At 47.8% G+C, this 26,098-nt stretch overlaps 1 protein-coding gene across 3 annotated transcripts in view; it reads left to right on the forward strand.

The window, feature by feature from the left end:
• arhgap12b (Rho GTPase activating protein 12b) overlaps positions 1-19,192 on the forward strand; it is a 37,067-nt gene extending 17,875 nt beyond the window's left edge. Inside the window, exons 3-19 of one of the 3 annotated variants that reach the window (XM_067251696.1) lie at positions 9,098-9,376; positions 9,915-10,058; positions 10,411-10,491; positions 11,167-11,292; positions 12,540-12,617; positions 13,208-13,269; positions 13,373-13,454; positions 13,708-13,830; positions 14,426-14,530; positions 14,659-14,757; positions 15,022-15,124; positions 15,271-15,390; positions 15,563-15,661; positions 15,981-16,058; positions 16,306-16,440; positions 16,667-16,772; positions 17,410-19,192. In XM_067251696.1, coding sequence (XP_067107797.1) covers positions 9,098-9,376; positions 9,915-10,058; positions 10,411-10,491; positions 11,167-11,292; positions 12,540-12,617; positions 13,208-13,269; positions 13,373-13,454; positions 13,708-13,830; positions 14,426-14,530; positions 14,659-14,757; positions 15,022-15,124; positions 15,271-15,390; positions 15,563-15,661; positions 15,981-16,058; positions 16,306-16,440; positions 16,667-16,772; positions 17,410-17,581 — 1,992 coding nt within the window. In that variant the 3' untranslated portion in view covers positions 17,582-19,192. The remainder of the gene's footprint in view (positions 1-9,097; positions 9,377-9,914; positions 10,059-10,410; positions 10,492-11,166; positions 11,293-12,539; positions 12,618-13,207; positions 13,270-13,372; positions 13,455-13,707; positions 13,831-14,425; positions 14,531-14,658; positions 14,758-15,021; positions 15,125-15,270; positions 15,391-15,562; positions 15,662-15,980; positions 16,059-16,305; positions 16,441-16,666; positions 16,773-17,409) is intronic. The other 2 variants (XM_067251698.1, XM_067251697.1) reach the window with 2 other exon arrangements.
• Positions 19,193-26,098: the final 6,906 nt, after the last annotated feature.

The following is a 26,098-nucleotide window of genomic DNA, read 5'->3' on the forward strand; positions in this document are numbered from 1 at the left end:
GCGTCGGGGGCTGTGTTTTGGCCTGGTTCACACACACACACACACACACACGCTTCCTTATTTAATAAGTCTCAGAGTAATTGGGCTCATTGGTATACATTTGTAGTCAGCTTTGTGTGTGAGCGTAACATCCATACTTCTGTGGAGGTGTTAGCCCTGTAGCTAACACGCTTCTGTGGCCCTCGGTTTGGGTTCAGCTCTTTTTTCCAGTGGGAGATGTTGCCGGTGTTTCCGTCTGTCTGGAAGCCCGCGATTGTCCTCGGGGCGTAGGTGTGAATCATGCCTGTCTGAGGAGGCTGGAGGGGGTCTCCAGCCCCCTGTCATGGTCAGAGGGACTGTGTGGATGATTCAGAGCAGGGGGGGTAAGGGGGCCCTGGCTCGACCCCGTTCCCCTGCATCGTTGCCAAGCAGAGGTTCCGTCAGTAAACAGAGTTGATATTGTGCGATGTGACAATGCCTTAAGGGTGTGTGTGTGTGGGTGTGTGTGTATCCACGCATGCGACGTACTCCCTTATTGCTGTTTCAGGGAATATTCATAATTCTTCTACTGTAGTCTCTAGATATCGGTCTCAATACTTTTCTCTCTTAATCTGCAAACAGGGAACATGAGGTCTCCCCCCCCCCCCCCCCCACATACACCCCAGCTGTCAGTGAAAGCTAGTGAGTACACCCTTGTGTGTATCCCCCCCCCCACCCCTGTCCCAGTCCATTGTCTTCTCCTTCAGGAAGAGAATGACCAGGCGACCCTTTCTCCTGACACCTCTCTCCTGACAAAAACCCTTCTCCTCCTCCTCCTCCTCATGTCCAAGTCAGCTGTGCTCTCTGAGCTGATCCCTGCAGGTCTGAAAGCCCATTGTGTCTCAGCAGTACCAAGGGCCCTTGTCTCACGGGCCAGCTCCCCAGAGAATGTGTGTGTGTGTGTGTGTCACCTCTGCCAGCAGACCGCCCGTCAGCTCTCACCCTGTACCCTGCACCGGGAACGGAGCTGGTGGAAGCAGAGTTGTGACAACAGGAGTTTGAGAGGTTGAAACCCACTCTCAACTGCACTTGTTTAGTTGGTGTTTTCAGTTCTTGGTAGATATAAAGAGCATGCCGGAGGATGCTCACTCACGCACACACTCATCCCAACCAACATGTCTGCTCTCATGGAAAGACTCTAGATATATCAATGGGATCTTGTTTACCTAGTCTTGGGCAAATTGTCGTGGTCCTAACATGGGATATTGGGAGTGGCTACTCCAGATGAGATGCAGTGTAGGAAGGATGGAGTAGGTTTCAAGCAGAAACTGCAGAGCAGCAAAGCTTCTGATCCCAACAGCTAGTCCTGGCATGGGTGTTCATCTATGCTAACACACACCGTCAGGATAGTGAACTCTAGCTTGGCTTTGTATCTGGACTGCTGGTCACGGACAACAGAAAGGACCCCAGCTTTTTTTTTTTTTTTTTATCTGGTCACATGATCATGACAACCTTCAGTTTATCTGAAAGAAGCACATTGAGTGTACAGACTTCTGAGTCTGTCTGAGGCGTCTCAGATAGACATGAATAATTCAAGAGTGTGTGTGTCTCCAGATGTTTGAGGGAGGGTGTGTGTGTGTGTGTGTGTGTGTGTGTGTGTGGACGTGTCTGGATCGCTCCACTCCAGACGGGATTGTTCGAAATCTCCTCAATGTATGCAAACTGCTGTCTTGGCTTATGTTTGTGACGTAAACCTTTCATGTCTTGGTGGGAACAAGTGTATTCGATTCCTGGATTGAACTGCAGGGTCTCTATCAAGATAAAGCTTGGTAAATATGTTTTGATGGTGTCAACAGGCACAGTTGGCAATCAGAGAAAAAAACACCTGCAGCCAGCAGAGCAGCAGCATGTCCCGATAATCCAGATGGGAATCCCCGCTCAATGATCCTGTTTACTGTTGGCTCCGTTTGTTTTTGACTTCAGAGATGGAAACATGGTTTTGTGGTCCTCTGGTCTCACCATTCTTATTGTTAGGCAAGATGTTATCACCTTAGGTCTATGGGCACCACACACACACACACACACGTACGTACACATTGGATATGCCTTTTAGGCTTGACTGCTGTACTAACTGATGTGTTTTTCACTGAACTGAATTGCTGTCCTGAGAGGTCCTGTTGTCACAGACTCTTAATTGTATCAGTGTCTTGGATAATGAGCACTAACACAGCCAGCGCTGGCTTGGTCCTGGCCAACTCCTAGCATTGGCAGCCAGCGATGCAGATCATCAGGGCTTTACCCACTGGGCTATTGACCTCTGACCCCTGACTGACCAAAGAGGGACCTGTTTTCCTTGTCAACAACCCCCCCTGGCCCAGCCCTAAACCTTGCCCCACCCCTTTACTGTACCCATACAGAGCCCAGAGGAGGGAAGGAGTGTAATTAGCTGCAACCAATCAGAGTGAGGGCATTATGGCGGGATTATCCATTAGCCATGGGCTTAGCTGTCAGCTGTCTGCCACGGAGGAATGCTGGAGCTAATTCCAGCGCAACGCTATGGCTCTCCAACACAGTGAGAGAGAGAAGAGGGGGAGAAAGGGAGGAGATAGAGAGAAGGGGGGGGGAGGGAGGAGAGAGAGAGAGAAGGGGGGGAAAGGGAGGAGAGAGAGAAGGGGGGGAAAGGGAGGAGAGAGAGAAGGGGGGGGGAGAAAGGGAGGAGAGAAAGAGAAGGGGGGAGGGAGGAGAGAGAGAGAGGGCAATATTCTGGAAAAGGAAAAAGTAGAAGAAGTTTTATGTCCAATATTATCTACTATTCTGGTGGTAGTTGTCCAGGAGAATACTACACTATGACTGAGTGTCCCAAGAAACCCAGCAAGGCAAACACTTTACACAATGGTGTGTGGTTTGCTGAGTCATCCACTGTTCGGTGGCAGGGTTCTGAGCAGTCTTCCTGTGGAGACTTGGCTGGATGAGCTAAAACAAAGGTATAGGTGTGAGCCCCTCCATTTAAAAGATTGGTATCTGTCTGCGTGCTGCCAGCTCTCCAAACCTCAACAATGTCACCCCTGCAGAACAGAACAGAACTAATTAATCCTGTCAGGTTTGTCAGGTGGCTGTCCGGGCCAGAAGACATTCATATGGATCCAGTACCGTCTGCCTCTCTCTGGAATGCAAGCATCCATCACACCGCCACTGTGCGCGCGTCTGTGTGTCTGCCCCAGCACACACGCATAAACACGGCACAGTGCACAGTACCACATCCGCAGAATTAGACCCAGCAATGCGAGCAGGAGCAGCAGGTTCCCATGCCTCCGAGGGCCTTTCCTGAGCCAGCAGCCCTCCCAGACCTGGCAACCCCCAACCCTCCGTTAGGAACACAGGTGGTGTCTGGCTCTCCGAACTCTCCAGCTGACAGGAACTCCCACACACCTGGTGGCATGCTTGCTCTTAAACACATACTGAAAGAATTTGTCATTCTCATATAATTATCTCCTCTGCCAGTTTATTCTCCCCCAAATCTAGACTCTAGAACTAATCCAAAACCAGTCCACTCTGATCCATTTGATGACCCTAAACTGGCATGGACATCTTGTCCTAGATATGAGTGGAGATCATCATGCTCTGCTAGTAAGTCTAACACACACACACACACACCACAGAGTGTTCCCAGACTGTGATTTTGGAAGGCTTCAGTGTTCATACTGCACAAGGCCAGAAATCAGCCAAGACAGAATGTAGGAAATCACTCTAGGCATTCCTAACCCCCCCCCCATCCCCCACCACCCCTCCATCCTTCCCAGCCAGCTCCCCCCATCCCCCTTCCTCCTTCCCTGCTGTCCACCATCCCTCAATCCCTTTCTCTCCATTCCTCCCTCCCTCCCTCCTTCCAATCTTCTTTTTCCGCATCAATTATCCATTCATGCAGTCCAGCCACTCCTCCAGCCCTCCCTGCTTCCACCTCAGCCCCACGTCGCTGCTGTGACGCCCGGCTGAGGAGAAGGACATCGGTGGTTTGAATGGGAGCGAACCAGAGCGCTATCTCTCATGCTCAGCCACGCTCGCAGGGTCACAGCTGCAGTTCGCAGCTCTGTTTAGGCCGTGTCTCGGTTCCCAGAATCACTGCCATGCATCTTTAGCCAAACACACACACACACACCACATCCAAGGCTTGAGTCGTCGGCTAGTTTGTTCCCTGTAAACTGTCTGGTGTTGTTAGCGGCGTGGGTGTTGGCTTGGAGAGAGGCGGTTGTCTGTTAGCGTGTTCCGCGGCTCTCTCCGCTCCGGGCCCAAAGGTTAATTGGCCGTCACTCCGTCTGCGTCGGTGATTCAGCGAGCTCCGCTGGCCCGTGAAATGGAGAGAGCAGGAGAAAGTGGCTGCGCTCGCCCGTCGCCCCTGTGGAGAGACGACGCCAACCGCCTCGGCGCGTGGCTCAGCCTCTCTAAAGGAATGGCAGTCGGAAGCAGGGTTCTGGACTTTGTATTGAATTTCTATGTGTCACGCTCTCACATCCTGTGTGTGTGTGTGTGTTGTGAGACTACCACACGACTGGGAAGCATGCACAGCATGCACTGTGCACATGCAATGTGCCGCTCCAAGCTGGCGCAGAGAGGGAGCTGGTTGCTATGGGGAGAGATTGGCGTGGGGGTGGGGGGGTTGTGGATGGAGGTGTATATGAAAAACCACAGATGTAATAACGGGGAGTGGGGGGCGGGCAGTGAGGGGGAAATGTAGGTTAATCTGCTCATATGGCCTGAGCCATCACCACCATATTCTCTGGACCTTGGTGGAGAAAGGGGGCAGAGGGGCGTTGGCTGAGCCCCATAGTGAGAGGAATATAAAGGGAGGGAGGGAGAGAGAGAGCGAGAGAGAGAAGGAGATGGAGGGAGAGGGTGACGCAAGGGGAGGGAGGGGAGGTGAAAAGGAGAGAGAGAGGTAGATCTGAGGGGAGGGGACATGGAGTGAGAGATAGATTAAACAAGAAACTAGGGTGACAGGAGGGAACGAGCCTGCTCTGGAGAGAGGGATGGAGAGGGGAAGAAAACGCGAGGCGCGTGGTCGCCGCGGTTACCATCATCTGTCATCGAGCAGCCTCTGTTGACCGCTTGATGGGCTGAGAGAAGCGCAGTGTCGTCACCACCCCCACCCCCCCCCCCCCCTCTCTCTCTTCCTCCCTCCTTCCTTCCCTCTCTCCTCCACCTCCTGAGGGTTTAACCTGCTTTAGTGTAATTCAATTAGTCCGTCCTGTTACGTAACCCGGTTACGGGGAGAGACGCCACGCTGGCCCGGTGGGGGGGTGGAACTGAATGTCCGACGGGGCCAGGCAGGGCGCCACACGCTAGCTCTTAGCACCCGATGGATTGTGTCACTCGCAAGCTATCTTTAGAGTGGCTTGTTCTCTGTCTGGACATAGAAATGAACTCAGCCTTTGTTCAATGGCGTGCATGTGCTTGTGTGTGTGTTTGAAAGAGATGGTGTTTCTCTCTCTGCCTGCCTGCCTGCTTGCCCTTGGGTTTGGTGTGTCTACATATGTCAGTGTCTTCATTGAGGGGTGACTGAAGCGTTATGGCCAGGAGGGGGGGGGAGAGAGAGAGCCTGGGAGCAGCACTGAGAGTGTGTGTGTGTGTGTGTGTGTGCGTCAAGCGTGCGGCAGTGATAACGGAATGCAGCCATGAGTTGCCATGTGTGTCGTGTGCGCCGAGAACCCCTCCCCCCCACGCTGCCTTCCTCCTGGTCTCCCCAGACCACAAGAAGCCCCACCCACCCTGAATGAGAGAGACACCTAACGGACACGAGGATGAACTACAACACATGCTGCCACTGTGCCCTCAGTCTGACCTGCAGTCCCCCTCACTGGGAGTTATGGTTTCATTACCAGCAGAGACAGTCAAGCAATCAGCCAGAGGAATAAGGATGGGTTTCCACATAGTGAAGGTGGGGGTGATGGGAAATGTAGTTGCCAAAACAAATGGCTACGCGCTGCAAGCAATCTCAGCTTAAATCTATAGAGGAATTCATTGGATAGCCAACCAGTCTAGGATGCTCTAGCTTTAAGTACAATACTTCATTAAACTACCCTCTAAACTGAATAAATTATCCTGATCTAGGTGTGTGGAAGTACAGCGCAACACTCTGCATAATGCATTCTAATGCGGCTGTGACCGATCGTGAGCTAACCAGCGCTGCGAGGCTCATTTATCACCGAGCAGGCGGACAGGCGCCTAACAACCTTGCTCTGCTTTCTGCTGCCTGGTCTCTCTCACACAGCTTTTGCACTTGCTCGCCGTTTTTTCCCCACTCGCTGTTTTTCCCCCACTCTAACCCAAACTGTATCTATACGCAAAGTGGGATAAATATAGTTTGTGTACGTCTGTGTAGTGCTGGTCCAACAGGCGGACCCTCCCTCATCCAGCCAGTCAAACTGTCAGCACCTCTCAGCGTTCCCAGTTGACCCCTGCCATGAGCACACAGATCCTGTTTAACTTTGAACACGCACACACGTGTCCACGCACACCACACACATCGCACACACACCCACAAAAATCAGTCTGCGATAGAGGAAGCCCTGGGGGAGGGACTGATACTTACGGACACTTCCTGTTGTGTCAGAACTGTGTGTGAACTGTGTGTGTCAAGTTTCTTCCTGCCTCTGGCCAGTCTGACAGAGCAAAAGAAAGAGAGAGGCAACTAACAGTAGACAGACAGACTGACTGACTGACTGACTGAGGGGCATGCGTCTTCACGGCAGCTGCTGACCATGAGCATGTTCAGAAGCTTCAGATCCCGCAGCAGAACAGACGAGGAGGATGACGAGGTGTTTGTCTGCAGTCCCACTCGACGCAAGGTGATATTCTTCTCTGAGGCTCGTCAGGCACACTGGGAACTGGACGATGCTTAGCTGGTAGACCTTTTGTACTGGACTGCTTTCCATGCACCATATCCCCCAGTGGTTGGTGTATTATCCCTTAAAATGTCGAATTTGGTTGCTTTCCATATTGAAAGTAAATGATTGCGCAAAAGGTTCCTAGATGAAGAGTTTTGTTTTAGTGAATTTCCTGAGAACTAAACTTGACTTCTATCCTAACTCTCTCTGTCCAGCCTATTGTCAGAAGCAGGCCACCTGCTTTCTGCCTGCCCTCACTCCAGCCAGTCTGTTCTGCAGTTTGTAGCTCCGCTCATAGAAGTGTCAGAAAGAGAGGGAGGACAACGCTTGTTTGTGTGTGTGAAGGTGTGTGTGTGTGTGTGTGTGCGACCTACTGTGTGATATATTGAATGCATTTTCCATGTCTCTCCAACCGATGTAGCTCTGGCTGAATCTACATTCGGCACCTCTTTTCTGATTGACTATTATTTAAAATTAAATTAAGCTTTTGTCCTGTTCAGTTCAGGTTTTAACTGATGAATTTGAACCCCAAGTTCATCTAAGCTCTCTGTGTGTGTCTGTGTGTCTGTGTGTGTGTGTGTGTGTGTGTGTGCGTGTGTGCGTGTGTGCGTGTGTGCGTGTGTGCGTGTGTGCGTGTGTGTGTGTGTGTGTGTGTGTGTGTGGAAGAGCGGATACTGACTTACTAATAACAGCAAGACTCTGGCTCAACACTACTCAGTGGTCTGCCTTGCAACAGCCCTTCAGGATATTGAATAATTATTGTCTAGTAAAAAAAAAAAAAAAAGATTCCTATTTTTCAAAGTGCAGCAGGAAGCTCCATCTGTTTCCATGGTCGTGTCTGTCCACCCTGTTTTGGTGTTGATGTTTTTTACCTCAAATTCCATAAATGTTTCCCTCTTCACTCCTCTGTGGTCAGACCGACATGAAGGCCATGCTCATGGAGAGATACATTTCCCTAGTTGTACCTCAGTGGGAAGTGTTCTTAAAGATCCAGCCAACTACCTAACCTTTTATATGTACACATTTGTGATATGGGATGTTGAATTGTGACATGAATTGCATTATGGATCTGTGAGAGGGGGTGGGTTTCAAGTTGGAGAGACTATTAGCTGTTTAGTAGTTTAACTGGGGTAGTTTTAAGAAGCATATTTGATCCAAAGGCCAGAGACAATCTGTCTGTCCTCTACTTCCTCCCCTGTCTCTCTCATGTTACTCCAAAACTAAATATTATTCTACCCAGCTTTCATTGCTCCGCGGTCGTCATGGAAACAAAACTCTCTGGCCATTGTTGTGCAACCTAGACCGTTGTGCCTTGTGCATGTTTCAACAATGCCAGCTATGGCTTTCTGAAGCATAATACAAATTTAACTTGCAGATATCAGCATAAAACATAACTTGGCATAGCTTGGTTCATTTCAGCATTGCAGGATTTACAATACCCCCAATTACAAATGTGCCATGCACTTGCTGCTGTATACCAAACAAATTGTGAAAGGCCGGTGAAACTGGAGAGGAAGTACTGTCTACTTTTGCTACCAAGGTGTCAGCTTTTGTAATAACTGCTTCCTTGTTGGTTTGGTTAGGATGAGGACACCTTAATAATTAATTAATTATCATTATTCATCTCCTAAACCTGGCTTTCCTCAGCTCTGGATCGTTTGATGACCTTGCTGAATGCTCTGTACATCTTTTCTTGACTTTTTGGTTTCTTTCCATTTCTTACTTCCCCTCACTATTGCAATGTAGCACTCTCTCTTCCTGTTCTTCTCTATCTTCCTCTCTTTTTATTCTCATTCACTTGCTCTCTTATCTTATATTCTGTAGGCTTTGAATCATTTTCAGGACTTGGAATAAGATCTGCCATTGTGTAGCTTGATCTATTTAACATTTCGGCAAAACTTCTTTTGCAGTAAGGATTTAGAGTCCTGTAAATAAATCACTACTTTTATAGACGGCTTTCTCCCTCCAGCTTCCATAGTTCTGTGTGTGTGTGTGTGTGTTTCAGCTGAATGCGTATTATTACTGAAACTGTATTAGAAAAGCCAATGATTTGGAGCAGTGGCTGGAGCAGAATGGGATGTGGTGTGGTGCCCACATGCAGCCTCTAATTTCCTGGATCACTCTGTCAGACGTCTGCATCCTGACATGCAGACAGTACTGCATTCTGTAGCTGTCCTCTCGCCTCACACACACACACACACACACGCACCCATAGGCCCCCAGGTTTAACCCTCTCCCTTCTCTCTTCTCCCCCCCAGACCACTTCCCCCACGGGCCAGGGCCGCTCCGAGTCCCCGGTCTACACCAACCTCCAGGAGCTGAAGATCTCCCAGGCCAACCTGCCCCCGCTGCCCTCCAACTCCCCACTCCACATCCTGGGCGACTGGGAGACCCACAAGGACCTGAGTGGGCGCCACTTCTACTTCAACCGTGCCTCGGGCGAGCGGACCTGGAAGCCCCCCCGGACCAGGGACACCAGCAGCAGCACCAGCAGCAGCGGGCGGGGAGATCCCCACGGCAGCACAGGAGAGACTGAGGTACTCACTCGGGTCATCACGCCCACCATGCCACATCGGAGGAGAGGAGGGGTTTTCTCTCTGCTGTTCAACGTGTACTGAGGTTCCAAAGTAGTTCTGTAGTATTTGGCAAGAGTGAATCAGATCCACCTAGACCATGAGGCGAAAAGAAAACTTGTCGTGTCTTTTGGTTTGGTGTAGCATGCTATCGTGGTACAACACTGACCTCTTGTGGCTCTTTAGAGTACTACCACAGGACTTTGAGAAAGAGGAGGCTTAGAACTGCAAATAAACTAGGGGTGCTCCGATCAGGATTTTTGGGACCGATTACCGATCACTAGAAGCAGTATCGGCTAATACGAGTACCGATCACCGATCTTTTTTTTTTTTTTTATGATCCCTATATGTTTAATGCATGCACCTTCCTGCCAAAGTAAATTCCTTGTCTGTGCAAACGTTCATGGCGATTAAACCCATTTTGGACCGTGTTCTCACTTCTTTGAGGTTAAATGAAGCTCTCTCTTCTTCTTCTTCCCTTCCTCTCTCTGTCCTCCCCCAGCCTCTGTCCTCCGAGGAGAACTGCCTCAGCAGCACACACTCCAGTCAGTCAGACAGCCAGTACGGCTCGCCCCCTAGAGGCTGGTCCGAGGAACTGGACGAACACGGACACACGCTCTATGTGTCGGAGCACACCCAGGAGAAGGTACCGGCGGCGTTCAGCTCTTCATCGACTTCACATCACACCCAGCCAGCCTTCTGTAGAGTCATCATGTCCAAACCCTCTGAATACGTGTGGGGGGGGAAATAATATTGCAAAGAGGTGGAAAGCGTCTTTAAAATTCTCCACTAGTTCTGTTTAGGCCCTGCGATGAAATGTCTGTTGTCAGCTTTCAGCCGTCCATAGCTCCTCATCCTGGAAAGTTCAGACGAGTTAACCTTTCTCCTGTTCAGCGTTGAATCCCATGGACTGTAATGACTGGGTGATTGCTCCCGTGACGCAGCGGTGAGACTGGGAGGGAGTGATGGCGGCTGACGGGGATGTTTTGTGGTTTCAGTGGATAAAGCACGTGGACGAGCAGGGGAGGCCGTACTACTACAGTGCAGACGGATCCAGGTCCGAGTGGGAGCTGCCCAAGGTAGGTCAGCTCAAGCCCGGGGCGGGGGGGGGCGTCATCTGACAACCAGGCCTCAGAGCTCAAGACAAATTTGGTTGTGTCTTTCCAAACAACATCCAAACTGTAATCACCTCCCAGGAAAGTATTAGTATTCCCCACAGTATTAGTATTCCCCACTTTCGCATTGATCATCCCTCCCTCTCTACTCTGGCTCTCCTTCCACCCTCCCCACCCCGTTGAGATTTAGCCCCGTCCAGGTAATGCATCTGGACATCTCGCTGTTCATTGTCTGGCTGAGGTGGTGCCCTCACCTCCATGCCAGGTCTATTAGTGGCTGACCGAATCCTAATCTGGTTTGGTGCAGAGTAGCACAGTCACTCCGTCCCGAGTCCAGCCGCAGGTCGGATGGGAACATGGCTCCAAGCATAAATCTAGGGTTTGATAACAGGAAATAGCCCGAGAGTGTGTTCCTGAGTGGAACCAGTGTGTGGAACTGTGTTCCTACGCGAGGGTTCCAGCAGTCCAATGGTGCTGTGGCTAGGGAGAGGAGAGGTAGGATAATGGCAGTATGGGTATCATGACTACCAAGTAGTTTGTCTGTGGTGTTATCTTGTCTGCTTAGGTGTCCTAGGCTAACTTGACATGCTAACTCTTTTGTTTTTATTTGGACTTTCTCTCCTCCCTCAATCCCCCCAGTACAACGTTTCCCCCCCTCATGCCGACGACCCCCCCAAGAGTCGCAGTCTAGAGCGGAAGCAGCCCGACCCCATTGTTCTCACCAAGTGGCGACACAGCACCTACGTGCTAGACCTCAACGACAAGGTAAGACCCCGCTACCATCTCAACGTACTACGTGGGTTATGCCTGTCGCCACAGAAAAAGTTGGAATTGAACGACCAAGTTGGTGATGATTTTAGCTGTAAGCTCTTTGTATGAGGTCGACAAGAGCCGATGTGTACATATCCCAAGTTGAGAATTCTAGAATGTAGACAAATGTGGATGATAAAACAGGTGTTTATAGCTAATTGTTTGATCTTTTTTTCTGTGTAAAGAAGTGTAACGCTGTTGTTTTGCGAGTCGTGTTTGGTTCCAGGACCCCTGCCGTGTACTGGGTCTGTTCAATGGGGGTTTAATCTCTGAGAATCTAGAAAAGCCTTTTGGCTGGGAGGGTGAGCCCCAGATTATGCTTGTCTAAATGAATTACCTGTACCTCAGTGTTTGGTGTTATGCTTACACTTTAGGCTTCAGGTCTAGCTTCTGAAATTGTCAACAAAGTGAATATGGCTATTCTGTTTGTACAAGACTGCTGTTGTTTGTGCTACCACATGTTCACATTATTTTTCGAATACATACTGTCCTTTGAAACAGTACTGATCTGATTGTTGCCATTGAGTTTGGTTTACCTCTATTCAAATATATTAGTTTGGGATCAGAAGAATATTACACAATGAAGTGTTAAGTCAGTTGGACCCCAAGTTGAATCCAATCCAGGTTCAAGTTCTTGTGGTTCTGTTCCAGTTTTCTTTCAAACTCAGGCCCTTTGGTTCTGACAGCCAGGGGAGGAGATTTCGATTCTTCTCCCATTACCGAGATAAAGTTGGTACCGTCCATCTCTTTTTGTCTTGCCACCACCAATCGAGTACAGCAGTGATTTGTATCCAGCTGATTTTTGTGTTGTCAATTGATAGAAATGATTGCGTTAGATTGAGCAGTATCTTAATAATCAGATGAGAATGTACTTTTTCTGTGATCTGTGTCTTGTGTGGAAATATATACTTGTGGATCCCTCACTTGCGGCATATACTTTTTTAACTTAACAAGTATTTCCCCAGTTCAATGCATGGCTTCTTGCCAATAACTTCCCAGCATGATCTCCGTTAGTCGATAACACAATCTAAAAAGTCTCCACCAAGCGTCATATTAACCTATCCCGAACTAAACAAATCCTACAAAATCTTTGTTTCCACAGGATCTCAATCCGCTCACCGACCTCCTCACTAACCCTAACTCTCTCTATGTTTTCTCTAGTTGCTAGTCAACATGTTGACGTTGTTGCTTCTCGTTGCTAGGAGTGTGCCACAGCCCTCAAGCAGAGCTCTCCCGACTCCTCCGACTCCTGCCCCTCATCTCCCAAGCACCCCTTCACTGTTAGTATCCCAGCATGCACTGCTCCACCTACGGGCTGCCGTACCCCAAACATGCATGGCCCCAAATAACCTGTGTACACTTCACACAACCTTTTAGCTCGTGTTCACTTGTTTTAAATGTTGTCCGTCTTGAAAGTGTCCGTTTTGTTACCTGCTGCACCCTCTGACCTTCTTGACTGGTCCCTCCACTAGTTGGTCTTGAAAGGTGCTTGTTATCATGTTCTATGGTCCATGTTGCTGCTTCTGTTGGTGTCCTACATTACCAATGTGAGATGGCAGGTGATGGGATGGATTAGTCTCTATGGAGGAATGTACTCTCACTGTCGTTATTAGTAGTTAGTGCCATCTACTGGTGGTACCCTACTATGGCGTTCACATAGGAAATACCTTTTTCATTGGCCTATTTCTTCACATACACACACACACATTGTGTGCGTGTAAGTGTGTGTGATCATAGCGGGAGCCTTATTATGTAGCAGTGTAATCTCCTTGTCTTCAGTTGGCAGGCTCTTGGCTGTATGCTTCCTGTCTCCTGCTGTGAAATGCTCACAAGCCTGTGTGTGTGCTTGTGAATGTGCGTCCTCCCTCAGCCTTCAGAGAAGTGTGGGGTCCTCAACGTCACCAAAATCACAGAACATGGAAAGAAAGTCAGGTAGGTTTCAGCCAGCCACACCGCTGTTCATTTTGACGATTTTCCCATTGTGGGAAAGACCAGAGGGCTCATCTCTATGTTTTTGTCTGGTTCTGATTGACAGGAAGAACTGGACCTCTTCATGGACGGTCCTGCAAGGCTACTCACTGCTATTCGCCAAAGGCCAAGGGGGTGGAACTAGCTGGGTAGGTACCCCATCCGCTCCTGGTGTGGATCATGTTTAGAACCTCGCCATTCTGGAACTCTCTTCTAATTCTTCCCTTAGTTCTGTCATTTGTCTGTGAGTCTTTATTTCTCATTTGTCATCTTATCTTCCTCCCTTGGCCTCCTCCCCCTACTCCCTTCCATCTCCTCCCTCTTTCCTCTATCCCCTTTCCTTCCCCATTCTCCTGTCTCCTCCTCCTTATCCTTGACCTCTCCTCTCATGTTCTCCCAAAGTCCTACTATCGTAGTGGTTCCATCCCTGAGCTGCTCCTCACGCTGCTAAGCAACTGGAAGCGCTCGGTCAAGCCCCGCCCAGCCGTCTCCTATGTCCAATCTGGGCGTGTCCAGGCCGCCTCTGTATGTCCTCCTCTCTCTGCATGTGGTTGGCTCCCCCCGCCTGTCCTTCAAACTCACGTTTTCCCCTACCTCAACCCAATCCCCTTGCCTGCTCTCTGCTGATGCCCTCACCTGATTGGTCTATCGCTAGTGGGTTCTGTGTCTTGGTTGGTGCATCGTCAAGGTTGTCTTATCAGCTTTGGTGCGCCACTAATGAGTGTCCCGAGAATGAAACATAACTGTAACATAACTTCTTATTGACTTGCATCAACATGTGAGTACAAGGATGCCAAAGAAGATAAAGTACAGCGAATGTTATGCTTACAACTATTAATCTACAATTCACTACTATTCGTTTTGTTGGACAGTACAGTTCTAAACATGCAAGAATGGGATAACATTTAGCCTCCTTCAAACTAAAATGTCCATCACTGATGACACAGAGGTGTGTGTGTCACGTCACCCGTGTTCAACTGAGCACTTCATAACAACAATCTTAACACAGTAACCAGTACCTTTTATGATGGCTTAATTCTGAAATTACTCGAGGCCAACCCCCATATTTCTGTTGTAAGCCCATGCTAAGAAACATTTCGATCTTTCAATTTGATTTTAGAAGTTTGGGGGGAACCAGTCGAAACCCGAGTTCACCGTGGACCTCAGAGGAGGTTCAGTGGACTGGGCGTCTAAGGACAAGTCCAGCAAGAAGCACGTCATCGAGGTAACTGCTGTCACGGAGCCGTTTAGCTTTTGAGCGATGCTAGTGGAAACCTATGGAAAAAGTAGCCATTGACATTATGCAAGTGAAGGTTTGAATGGTACTGACCTTTGACCTGTTTGGTGCGGTAGCTGAAGACGCGTCAGGGGACTGAGCTTCTGATCCAGTCAGAGATCGACAGCGTCATTAATGACTGGTACCGAGCCCTGAATGACACCATCAGCACACACGTGAGTGGACCTCTCTCCTCTGCTCTCTCCTCTCCTCTGCTCTCCTCTGCTCTCTCCTCTCCTCTGCTCTCTCCTCTGCTCTGTTTTCCGAACTCAGCCGACCTATTACCTCAGTAAGAAAAACATACTAGTCTGGTCTGGGAGATGAATCTCCTAAATATGGATCAGTAGAAATGTTTTCAGTACCTTCATACAACCTTAGAGGGCGCCAAAGAGCAGAAAGATCAGTTGTGTGAGTTTGCGTGTGTGTGTGGGGCTGGACAGGCATGGGAGTCAGACGAGGCCATAGAGGAGGACATGCCAGAGTCCCCTGGAGCAGAGAAACAGGACAAGGAAAAGGACCATCGAGACTCCAAGAAGAACAGAGGTGTGTTTTACTGATCTTCGTGTGTGTTTGTATTAGTATCCTTAAAAAGACTACAAGGTCATTCAAGTGTGTATGCATCATGTGTGTATTGTGTCCATTTGACCCATGGTGTGTGTGTGTGTGTGTGTGTGTGTGTGGTCACTCAGCCATGAAGACTTCAGTGAGTATGGACGCCTCAGACCAGAAGAAGACCAGGGTCAAGCTGAAGAAGTTCCTCACACGTAGACCCACCTACCAGGCCGTCAGAGACAAGGGTTACATCAAAGGTACTGAGCCATCATCAATATACTGTACACTACGCTATACCTCACACAACGCTACACTCCTTTCTGACAGTCACACAGTGTCTTTCCAGTGTTTATAAAAATCCTAGTTTGGAACCAGTCAGTTTTAGCATTAGCTGATGTGTGTGTGTGTGCGTGTCATTGTGCCTCTCAGACCAGGTGTTTGGCTGCAGCCTGTCCAGCCTGTGTCAGAGGGAGAACACGTCCGTGCCCAACTTTGTCAAGATGTGCATCGACCACGTGGAGGACACAGGTACTGGATGACCCGCTCTCTCTCTTTCCTTCATTCTCGATTTCTCTTTCTTTCTCTCTATCATATCTCTCTCTCTCCTACTCCGTTGGTGTCTGAAGCCCAGTAGATGAATTTCCGTCACGCCTGTTTGTTGTTTCTCCCTCATTCCTTTTGCTCTCCTCTTTCTACTCCTCTCGATTTCTCTCTCTCCTCTTCGCGATATCTCTCTCTCCTCCTCTTGATATCTCTCTCTCCTCTTCTCGGTATCTCTCTCTCTCCTCTTCGTGATATCTCTCTCTCGTCCTCTTGATATCTCTCTCCTCTTCCTCCTCTCCTGCAGGGCTGAATATCGATGGCCTATACAGAGTGAGTGGGAACCTGGCGGTGATTCAGAAGCTGCGATTCGCTGTCAATCATGGTAGGACTCTGCTCCCACACTGCTAGAATCCTGTCACCACACATAAACAAGCTTAGCACACACACGCGCGCACACAAACGTACACACTTCCTTGCTCCAGCATGGCTTTAGCGTTAAACCCTACGTTAAATAGCGTAAACGGGGTTAGTATTCATACACGTGACGATCCCTTGCTGTGTGCACAGGAATTACTCGTTCACGTGTGTCTGTGTGCGTCCGAATGTGTGTGCGTCCGTGTGTGTCCTAGATGAGAAGGTGAACCTGGAGGACAGTAAGTGGGAGGACATCCACGTGACCACAGGTGCTCTGAAGATGTTCTTCAGAGAGCTTCCTGAACCCCTCTTCACCTACAGCTCCTTCAGTGACTTTGTTGAAGCCATCAGTAAGTACCACTCTACACTAGTATGAATCATTTGTAATATAATCATCAAAATCATTAGTAAATTCACTTTGATTCAAATAATCCTTACATTCATGTGAATGTTTAATTACTTTTTTATACAACCACAAGATGGCGCCCACTCATTTCAATTCTTCAGTGTCAATCAGGATACTGTCTGTCTCCTCTAGAACCAACAATATTAACATGGCTGACCCGTGTATTACAGAATGCTCCGACCACAAGCTCAGAGTCAATTCCATAAAAGACCTAATCAAGCAGTTGCCAAAACCGAACCACGATACAATGCAAGTTCTCTTCAAGCACCTAAAAAGGTAAGAAAGGCACACTTTGCCATCAGCTTTTTTTCCTTATCTCTTTATAACCAACTAGTAGCCTTCCTTTACTTATCAACGGCTATGTATTTTATCACCTTGGTTACGTTGGAATGTATTGTTGTTTATGGTTTATACCAGTCATTAACTTCTTGTGGACCTTCACATTCCTCTGTACATAACTCTGTTTGTTTACCTATGCTGTCTGATTGATTATCCCCCAGGCTACAGAAAAACTATAGGCAGGTTCAGGATGTATTCTTAGTCTGGCGGAACCAGTAGCAATATCATATGTTCAAGATGACATTTGCACAAGCTGCCATTTGCATTTATATGGCCTTGTGTTTGCTGTAATTTAACAGCAACCTCCGGGAGTTTCAATCTGAAATTTATAGCGTGACATTCAGTGTTCGGGTGTCGGTCAGTGTATATATTGGAGTAGTGGATTTTATCACCTTTTTTGGCCCATGAATATGTTATTGTCTTATATGCAAGGATGTTGATTTGAGTTTAAAGGTAATGTTATAGATCTTTCTACGCGACGCTTATGCACCTTCAGTGGTAAACAAAAGAAGAAAGAAACATAGTTCCTGTAAACGAAGCCGCCCCTGCCCTCTTCCCCCCCCCCCCCCCCCAGGGTGATCGAACACGGCGAGTCCAACCGCATGACCACCCAGAGCGTGGCCATCGTGTTTGGACCCACCCTCCTGCGGCCAGAGACGGAGACGGGCAACATGGCGGTCCACATGGTGTACCAGAACCAGATAGTGGAGCTCATTCTGCTGGAGTACGAGGGGATCTTCAGGTAGAGAACACCAACCCAAGAGGATGCTTTCCACTACTCTTTTTTTTTGGGGGGGGGGGGGGTGGGGGGGACTGAACATTGCTGTGGACCACGCAACTGCGAGCATAAAATAGCAACAGAAAATGTTGTGATCATTCATTAATACCATTAAATAAAGGAAGCTACCATTGAAAAGACTTTGCACTTAAAAAAAGAAATTGTGATCTGAGAAAATGTACAGATTTCATTCACTTATTTTCCGGTTGCCATTCCTGCATGTCGCGGGGCTTTTACTCTTGAACGCTAGATCAGTGGGTTGGATGATGCACAGGGATGCTTTGTCAGAGCAGAATGGGCTGGAAGGCGCCAACCTCCTAGCGTTCCTGTGGATTTGCGTTTTCAGGGTAAAGTGTGTCCAACATACACTGGATTCCTCTGGCCAGTATTCAAGCTCACTGCGAGCTACCAGACAGTTTTGGATTTGGAAGGAAGAGGCTCATGGGACTTTGAGTCTTTGTGAAAGAACTGGTGGAGTGACACTGCTGCTTTCTCAGATGTCTTTGTATCTTCCAGCTTATGCGCACAGCATACCCATTTGATGGCAGGTCAATAGCAGACCAACTGTCCTTTTTAGGCCGATTTGATTTGACGATGGAATAAGCTGAAAACTAACTGGATACATCTGTGTGTGTTGTGGATTGTTTACCTCTGTAATGTCTTGTATAAGCCCCAGTGCAATGGATAAAGTATCAGTGTTAGTAAGTATGGGGGGTGTCTCCTCTTTGATAAGGAGAGGCAGCCCACAGGAGAAACTGGAAGTCATGGAACCCTCCCTCCTCAGGCCTGGACCCCACCCCCTCCTCCCACTCCCACTCCCCTCCCAGTGTTAAGCAGACATCCGTCCTGTGACCAGGTCTGGGTCTGACTTTATGGAGGAGTAGGAACCTGTGTTTGGACTGCATCTGACCTGCTAGAGAGAGACTAGCGGTAGACTTTGGGTGTCCTCTGACTGGGTGTCTGCGTGTGTGTTGTATAGTCTTGTATGTATGTCCTTGGTCGACCTCTGAGAAAACCTGTCATTTGTCCGTGGACGACTCCACCCCCCCCCCTCCTACCCATCCCCCCTCTGGAGTTACTGGAAAACAGGAATTTGAGAAGTCTGTGAAATTGAGTCTTAAGACTACTATTTCAGATCAATAATGATTGCCTCGCCCTCACTTTCAATATCCCAACAACCATCCTTCCCTTAAGGTTATATAAACAGTACTGGGACAGGAGAAACAGTCCGCAAATAGTGAAACATTTCAAAAGTTTATTGTATGTAATTAAATGAACTGGACTGTGACATGCAAAACTAATGGATTTATAAAAATAAAAAAAATTAAGCATTATGTACAGAACCTACAATGAAATAAAATAATTATTCAAAGTCCTTATAGTATTTGAAGTATGTATGGTTTGATGCGTGGTTGGGACATGTGTTTTCTAAAGCTGATTAATCATAACTATACATATTGATTGTTTAAAAAGAAGTGATTTTTGAAAGTGTATCTGGGTTTTGGCGCATGGTCATCTGCACACTTTGAATGTCATTTTCAGACTAACTGCTGTTCGTGACATTGCTATGTCTAATAAAAAAAAAAACTAAATTGTTGATTCAGATTCTTATTTTTGGTGGGATTTTAACATAGTCTAAATTTCTACACCTGAATCAGACCCTGATCTTAACAAATTGTCATCTTCATTCCATAATTTATCTTGACAAACACATTTTCCAATGTCTCAAGTTTGATGTTGACAACTAATGTATCGGTCTATTGAAAAAAAAATTGTATTCTAATGCACCATAGAAACCAGGTAAGTTGTTCCTTTTGTGAACGTTTGAGTGTCATAGCTCATTAGACTATGTCTGGTTACCCTCTTCAAGGATGTTGGATAATTGAGGACTAATTAGGTAATTGCACTGCTGGCAGCTTTGATTAAGAGGCACAAGTCACAAGTTTCTCAGCACTGTAAAGAGTGCTGAGCAAAGCTGCTTCTACTACCGCTCATGCTCTGAGTCAGTCTGTAAGAGGTGTGCGTGCGTGCGTGTGTGTGTGTGTAAGAGTTGGCAGACTCTGGTGCCTTCTGTTGTAACTTCCTCTTCTGTGAGTGAGTGAGGAATAGGAATGTGAACAGCACTGCGTGAAACTGTCTGTCCCCTGAATCTGTGTGGCGTCTGTCTGGCTGTCTGCTCCACAGAAGAGCCAGAGCGCTTCCCTGTTTGTCGTGGCCCTGGGCTCTGTGTGTGTGTGCGTGTGTGTGCCTTACCTCCTGTGATCAGAACCAACACTACTTTTGAAGTAGTGTTTAGTGGGTCCTCTTTTGCCCACGTGTTCATGTGCCATTATGGGCTCTGACTTTTGGCTTGGCCCCTGTTCTGTTTTGACGAAGGTGGACCACCTCACATCTGACAGGGTGTCGGGGGTTGTGGGTTCTATTGAATCATGTGCCCGTTGGAAACCTCAGACCATTAAAAGGAAAAGACAGGGAATAGGAAAAAAATAAAAGCTTAACAGAGGCCCCCAGAATTTCCAAATGAGAAAACAATTATCTCATTTCTATAATTCATGACAGAGCAGGGCTCGGAGGCCCGTGGAAGACCTGAGTGCTGGAAGTGCACCATATGCCAGTGCTCACTCTTAGGCTACCCCCCTCCCCTTCAATCCCCGGCCTCTCTCTAACCCTTATTCCATGGAGGCTGAGGTGTGGGCAGGTAATTTGAACAAGCCATTATGAACCATTAAAGATTTATACCACCTCATAGTTTCTTTCTCCAACTTATTTTTCCGTTCTGGTCACAGGTGGGTTGTCAAGGGAGAGTGGTTAGGTAGAGCTATTCTGGGTTGCAGATGTATAACTCCACGGCAGTGTAGTGGTTTGTTTTTGGCGGAGAAATTGCGAGCGAGGACATTAAAGTAATTTGATACATTTTATTTAAACAGACCAACAGTTAAAACTAAAAAAAAATACAGGTTGCACTTGCAAACATTGCATCTTGTCAAATGCGGCAAGCCATAAGTTTACTTGCATTTCACCTCTTGAAACTAGGTAGTAAAATAAAATTTGAATTAAATTGCATAGTCATTGAGAGCCATCTTGATTTATTATGATCCCTCCCCCCAAAGTTGTTAGAGAGGACCATGAAGCTATTTGCATATGAATGGTGCACAGAATATTTCATTTGACACATTAACTACTTTTACAGACCGATATATTACTGCAAACAGAGGCTGAAGCTGTATTTCGTCCCTGGAGCTGCACGCTTGACAGTTACGAGGACTGATGCCGTTGCCTTCCACGTATTCATCTCCAGGAGCCGCGGGGCTAGCTATGCTATCCAAGAGACTAGTGATGGGGAAACGGTAGAATATAGGGTTAGACCTTCTGTTTGGGCTCTAATGATATTACACAACAGGGGCTCTTTACAGGACCTGCAGATTCACTGTAACGGAGGTGGTTGCGATTTTTTTTTTACAGATGTGGAAGCCTGTGCATGAAGTACAATAGCATTGCACTCTCAGAATAGTAATTTGTGAGCTCGTTTGGTACGAGACGCTAATTGGGTCTGTCAGAATCAGTCGAATCCTTATACCAGTGTAAAATAGCCTAGCCGTCAATCATACAGAATTCTCATGTCAGTTAAGGCTTGTTACATTTTGGCATACATGAGTGACTACATTGATGGATTCTCCATACTTCCTAGTTATTTCTTACATAGCTTTAAACAACACAGTGTCATTTTAACACAACAGTTCGTTCAACTAGCCTATAAAAAAACTAAATGAGCCAGCAGTCAAAGGCAACGGGCAAAACTTGGTGTAATAATAGCAATTCCAGAAATTTGCAAGCCGGTTTTCTCTCCCTGCGTGATCAAAGATTGAGAAGCACTTTACTAGTATAATGTCTTTCACCTAAAAGCCAGGATATAACTCATTTGCTTAGGTACTTAATTTAAGACATCCTTTTTGTAAATGCGCTGTCGCAGTGCGCAACGGGGCCGGGGAGTGTTGGCGTGCGCGCAGATGCTATAAGCGTGTAAGTATTCCAAATGTCACCGTCTTGTCGCAGTTATTAATGAGGTTGCGAGAGGCAGGAGTGGATCCCTTTCCATGGAAATCCAATGCATTTTAAATAGCCTGGGCACCAACATTCCAGCGCGGAATTTACATAAGGTAATTGCAGAATGCCGAAAGTACGCTGTTGGCATTGCGCTTTTTTCTCTATCCTGCCTTCAAGTAATACAATCAAGTCCATTAAGTAGGCAATAAATACAAGGCAAGACTGTATCAGCGCTCTGTGACAGATAATGGAACTGCTCTGGATATCTATTTATTTACCTAGGGGGTGAGGCTGGAGCTGGGGCCAGGCTCGTAAAGTAGAACCACACAGTCTGTGTGGTCCTTAACTCAATAGTCCAATCAGGCCTCATTTACTTGTCCTCTTCTCTGATCTGCCTCCATGATGTTAAACCTGTCTATTGACATCTCAATCCTAGTGGTTACATTGTGCCTTGATATCTCAAATGTTACAAGGTCTCAACCTTAGAGCTTTGAGATGTAAGAATTAAGATGAGCCATGAACTAAATCACATGAACTCTGTCCTTGGTTACCTCTCTCACATGGCTTGCTTCAACCTCTATGAGGGTCTGGGGAAATTACAGATACGAGGATAAAACACATAAACAGGGGTATGGTGACAATAAAAAAGCATAGACCAGAGAGATGGAATAGAGAAAGCGAAAGAGTGCTACAGCATGCGTAAACAAAACACTATTACCACTTCAAGGCACTCAGCTGATAAAAGTTGAAAGAAGAAGAAGAAATAAAATGCTTCTGTAAGGCTAATGGCTACATCCTCCTGATCCCAACCTGACATGATACAACACTCCTTTAATGATACCTGCTGGTATCTGTGTCTCTGAATGCTAGTAGACGGTAGCAAGCCTGAGGTGATGCAGTGGTTAGCTTGCATCAGCCTGTGACAAGGGCTATTCAGCAGCTCATTAGCAAAACAGGCTGAGCTTGCTAACTGCTAAAACTTCTCTCTCTCTTCTTTCTCCACTCCCCCCTAGGGACCACATGATATGTGTTTCATTACAGTATAGCTGTATTAGGCTTTTAGCCGAAGTGATGATCACACTGAAAAGAGCTCTGTTTATTCATTGTAATTAAGGACTATGGAATAACCAGGGAAGCTACAGGGGTGACACATTGTGTTTGTGGTGATAACCTGCACCCCTCTCTCCACTCCACTTTTTTATGCCACTATGTAGCTGTTCCTTGCCTTGTCAAAATCATTTTTCTCTCCTGGATAACCGTGTGTTGTACTGTGCACATGACAATTAATCTCTCTGACTTAGACAAGGAAACAACTTATGAAGTTTAGCTGTTCGCTAAGATGAACAAGCGGTGAGAGAAAATAAGATTCTGTGATACATTTTGGAGCAAAATGCCTCAGTGTTTTACAATGTCTCATTAGCGTTTGCTAAAGGGCCCACATGCTTATAGAGCTTCAATTCCCTTGACACAGCTCCTGTTCTAAAGCACTAATTACAACATATTGAACATTTCCAAGATGGCTGCCTCGGAGAGGAGAATTGGGACTGTATAATTAGTGAGGGCCTGGTCTCCGATCCTAGGCCACTCTGCAACCTTAAATAAACCCCAAGCAAACCAAAACACATCAAGAGTTGAGTACTTGGATGACCCTAATCTCTCATTCTACTTGATTTGTGACCTGTCACCCTGCTTGATTCAGCCTGATGCAGAATCAAGAGGATATCGATCAGCAAAGCTACTTTGAATTCCCCTAGCAAGCATATTTTTCACTCTCTCTCTCCCATCCCTTCTTCTACCCTATTTATTTCTCTCGTTCCGTTGCACCCCCTTTCCACCCACTGTTACCCCCCATGGCTACAGGTTGGCTTGTCACAGAGAGGCCCTCCGTAGGCATGCTTGCCAGCTCCCTCATAAGATCATTGCGTTACGGTCTCCTCTGTGCCAGCCTTGTACTTAATTAGCCTGCACTTTTTTTTTTTTTAAAGCATAAATCGCTTTTACATCACGGCCAGGGAGTGCGCCCGCAAAGTGGGTCGATCATATATTACCCTGATCCTCTTTGGCACAGTTAAAACCTATACATTACGTTTGAATCCGTCCAATAGCAGAGGACCGCAGAATAATTTGTCTTTGTTGCGCTGTCGCTGCTAATCCCCATCCCCCAGGGGGTACGCGTTCCCTCCGTCACCACCTCCTCCTCCCTCCAGTGAGAATGAGTCAGGTACGGAAGGATGAGAGTTAGAGGTAAAGAGGAGGCGGGGCACCCACACATTTCTTTGCGGCCCCTCGCTCATTTTTACTGACTGGTTTAGAGGGTGAGGAACAGTGATGATATGCTTGGATGTGTCTGCCGCAATCACTGTCAACAATGCAATGGCTGTTTTCCTGGTTTTACGTCCACCATCTACCTTCAGCTCGACCCACACCCCACTGTCGTGCTCGCTTCCAATCCAATGGGCCACAAACCTTAATGACTGCACCTAATAAAAAAAGAGCCATGATAACATTTGCCTTGCGACACAGAGCCACAGTAGGCCTGTAGCAGACGCTGAGGTTTTCCTGTTACCTGCAGTGTTCATTTGAAACTTGCTAACGACACAAATGCTAATGGTCGAAGCCTCCTTCCACCGTCCCTGTGCCGCCACTAGGGGGTAGCGAAGAATACCTTTTATCCTCCTTCCCGACCCAGATGCGCAAGGCCGCAGTTAGCCTACCTGCTTCAGGCAGAACGGTTTGTTCTCCTAAAGGATTAGCTTTCCCCAAACCTCCTCCATCCATCCATCCATCCGCCTCCCCCTTCTCCACGGAGATGGAGAGAGTTGTGTGCCAGGACTCTCCAGCGAGGCCTAGATCCCCCCCCCCCACCCCGCCAACTCTCCCTTCTGTGCCCATGAAGCAGTCTCAACACCTCCACACGTTTCCTCTCCCTCCCCTCCATTTGTGTGTAAGTCATCCATACATATTTATGCCAGGTGATTCATGTGGCGCCAGCCATCACACGCTTTCATTCCTCTCCCTTGTTTTCAGCTCAACCGTTCTGCCCAGGTATAGTGCTAGAAGTTGGAGAAGCCGTGGGGGGGGGGGGGTTCCCAGTACCCCAGGGTTGAGAGAGGATAAAGGTGGACAGGTTTTTGTATCCTGAGATGCAGCCTAATTGATTTGTCAATCTGGAGCCATCTGGTGTGTGTGTGTGTGTGTGTGGTGGGGGTGGGAGCAATCTGCTCCATTTACAGAAGGGTTGGGGGGTTGGGGGCGGGGGGGCACCAGACCACTCTGAGCACCCAGGAGAGCGAGGAGTTGGATTACACATAACACACACACACGTGCTCTCTGTGTACTGTATGACATCACATACAGACAACGTCCCTTTGTCACGGAATCATACCTCGTGACAAAGACATAGACACAGACATGCTTACAAACACAGCCCAGACACATCTGCATCTCCACACACAAGCTACCACTGGGAATCAGATGGGACCACATTAAATCACCTTGGTTCCACCGATCGGCTCTGCATTGTCAACAAGCCTCTTGGGTTGCCAGCTATGCTACGGTACAACCCCCACTACGCACCACCTTTTCTGGTAAAATGGCCATAAGGGTGACATATGGCATGAGAGAGCCCAGAGGGGTGACCAGCCAAATGGAAACAAACAAATCCCTTAACCCTGCGTGTGGCGCCTTGGGGTGGAAGGTCGTGTGTGCTCGTGGTGAGACTGCAGCAGGACGGAGGGCCTCTGAGGGGTTAATGAGACGACTGGGGAGGAGACAAAAGGATGGATCCTACCAGGATTTATGATCCTCTAATGTCAGACCCCATCCCCCTTACCACATACACACATATACCACACATGCATGCGCACAGACGAATACACACACAGACACAAATTCATGCTCGCACACACATAAATGACATCATCACGGCTCCTGACCCTAAACACAGGAGAGTGGCCTTCCTCGGAGACATAACAAGAGATAACTAAGGCTCGTGGTTCTGTGCTCTGTCAGCAAGACACTCAAGAGTGAGAGAGAGAGGCAGAGGGGATGGGGGAAGGACAGGGGAGTAGTGGTGAAACTGAACTGAAACTGACGATAATTCCTCGCTTCAAAACAACAGGTGCTCTCCAAGCATGCGAGTCAGTAGATTAGATGAACTCGGAGCATTCATATCTGACAGCTTGGTGTGGTGATGGAGGGATGGGATGGAAAACCACAGTTGCTGCAATGGGTTGTGTGTGGATGTGTGTGTGTGGAGGTGTGTGTGTGTGTGCGGAGGCCTCAAGACAGAAAAGCTCCTCCTCCATCTCCCAGTGGAGTAGACAAAGGTCGAGGGTCATTTGTCAAAGGCTTGTCCAATGGGGGAGGACTCAGGGGTCACCACAGGCAGGTAGGAGCAGGGGGGAGGGAAGAAAGAAAAAGAGAGAGAGGAGATAAAGGT

This window comes from Osmerus mordax, chromosome 15 (assembly GCF_038355195.1).
Source record: "Osmerus mordax isolate fOsmMor3 chromosome 15, fOsmMor3.pri, whole genome shotgun sequence".
NCBI classification, from domain to species: Eukaryota; Metazoa; Chordata; class Actinopteri; order Osmeriformes; family Osmeridae; genus Osmerus; species Osmerus mordax.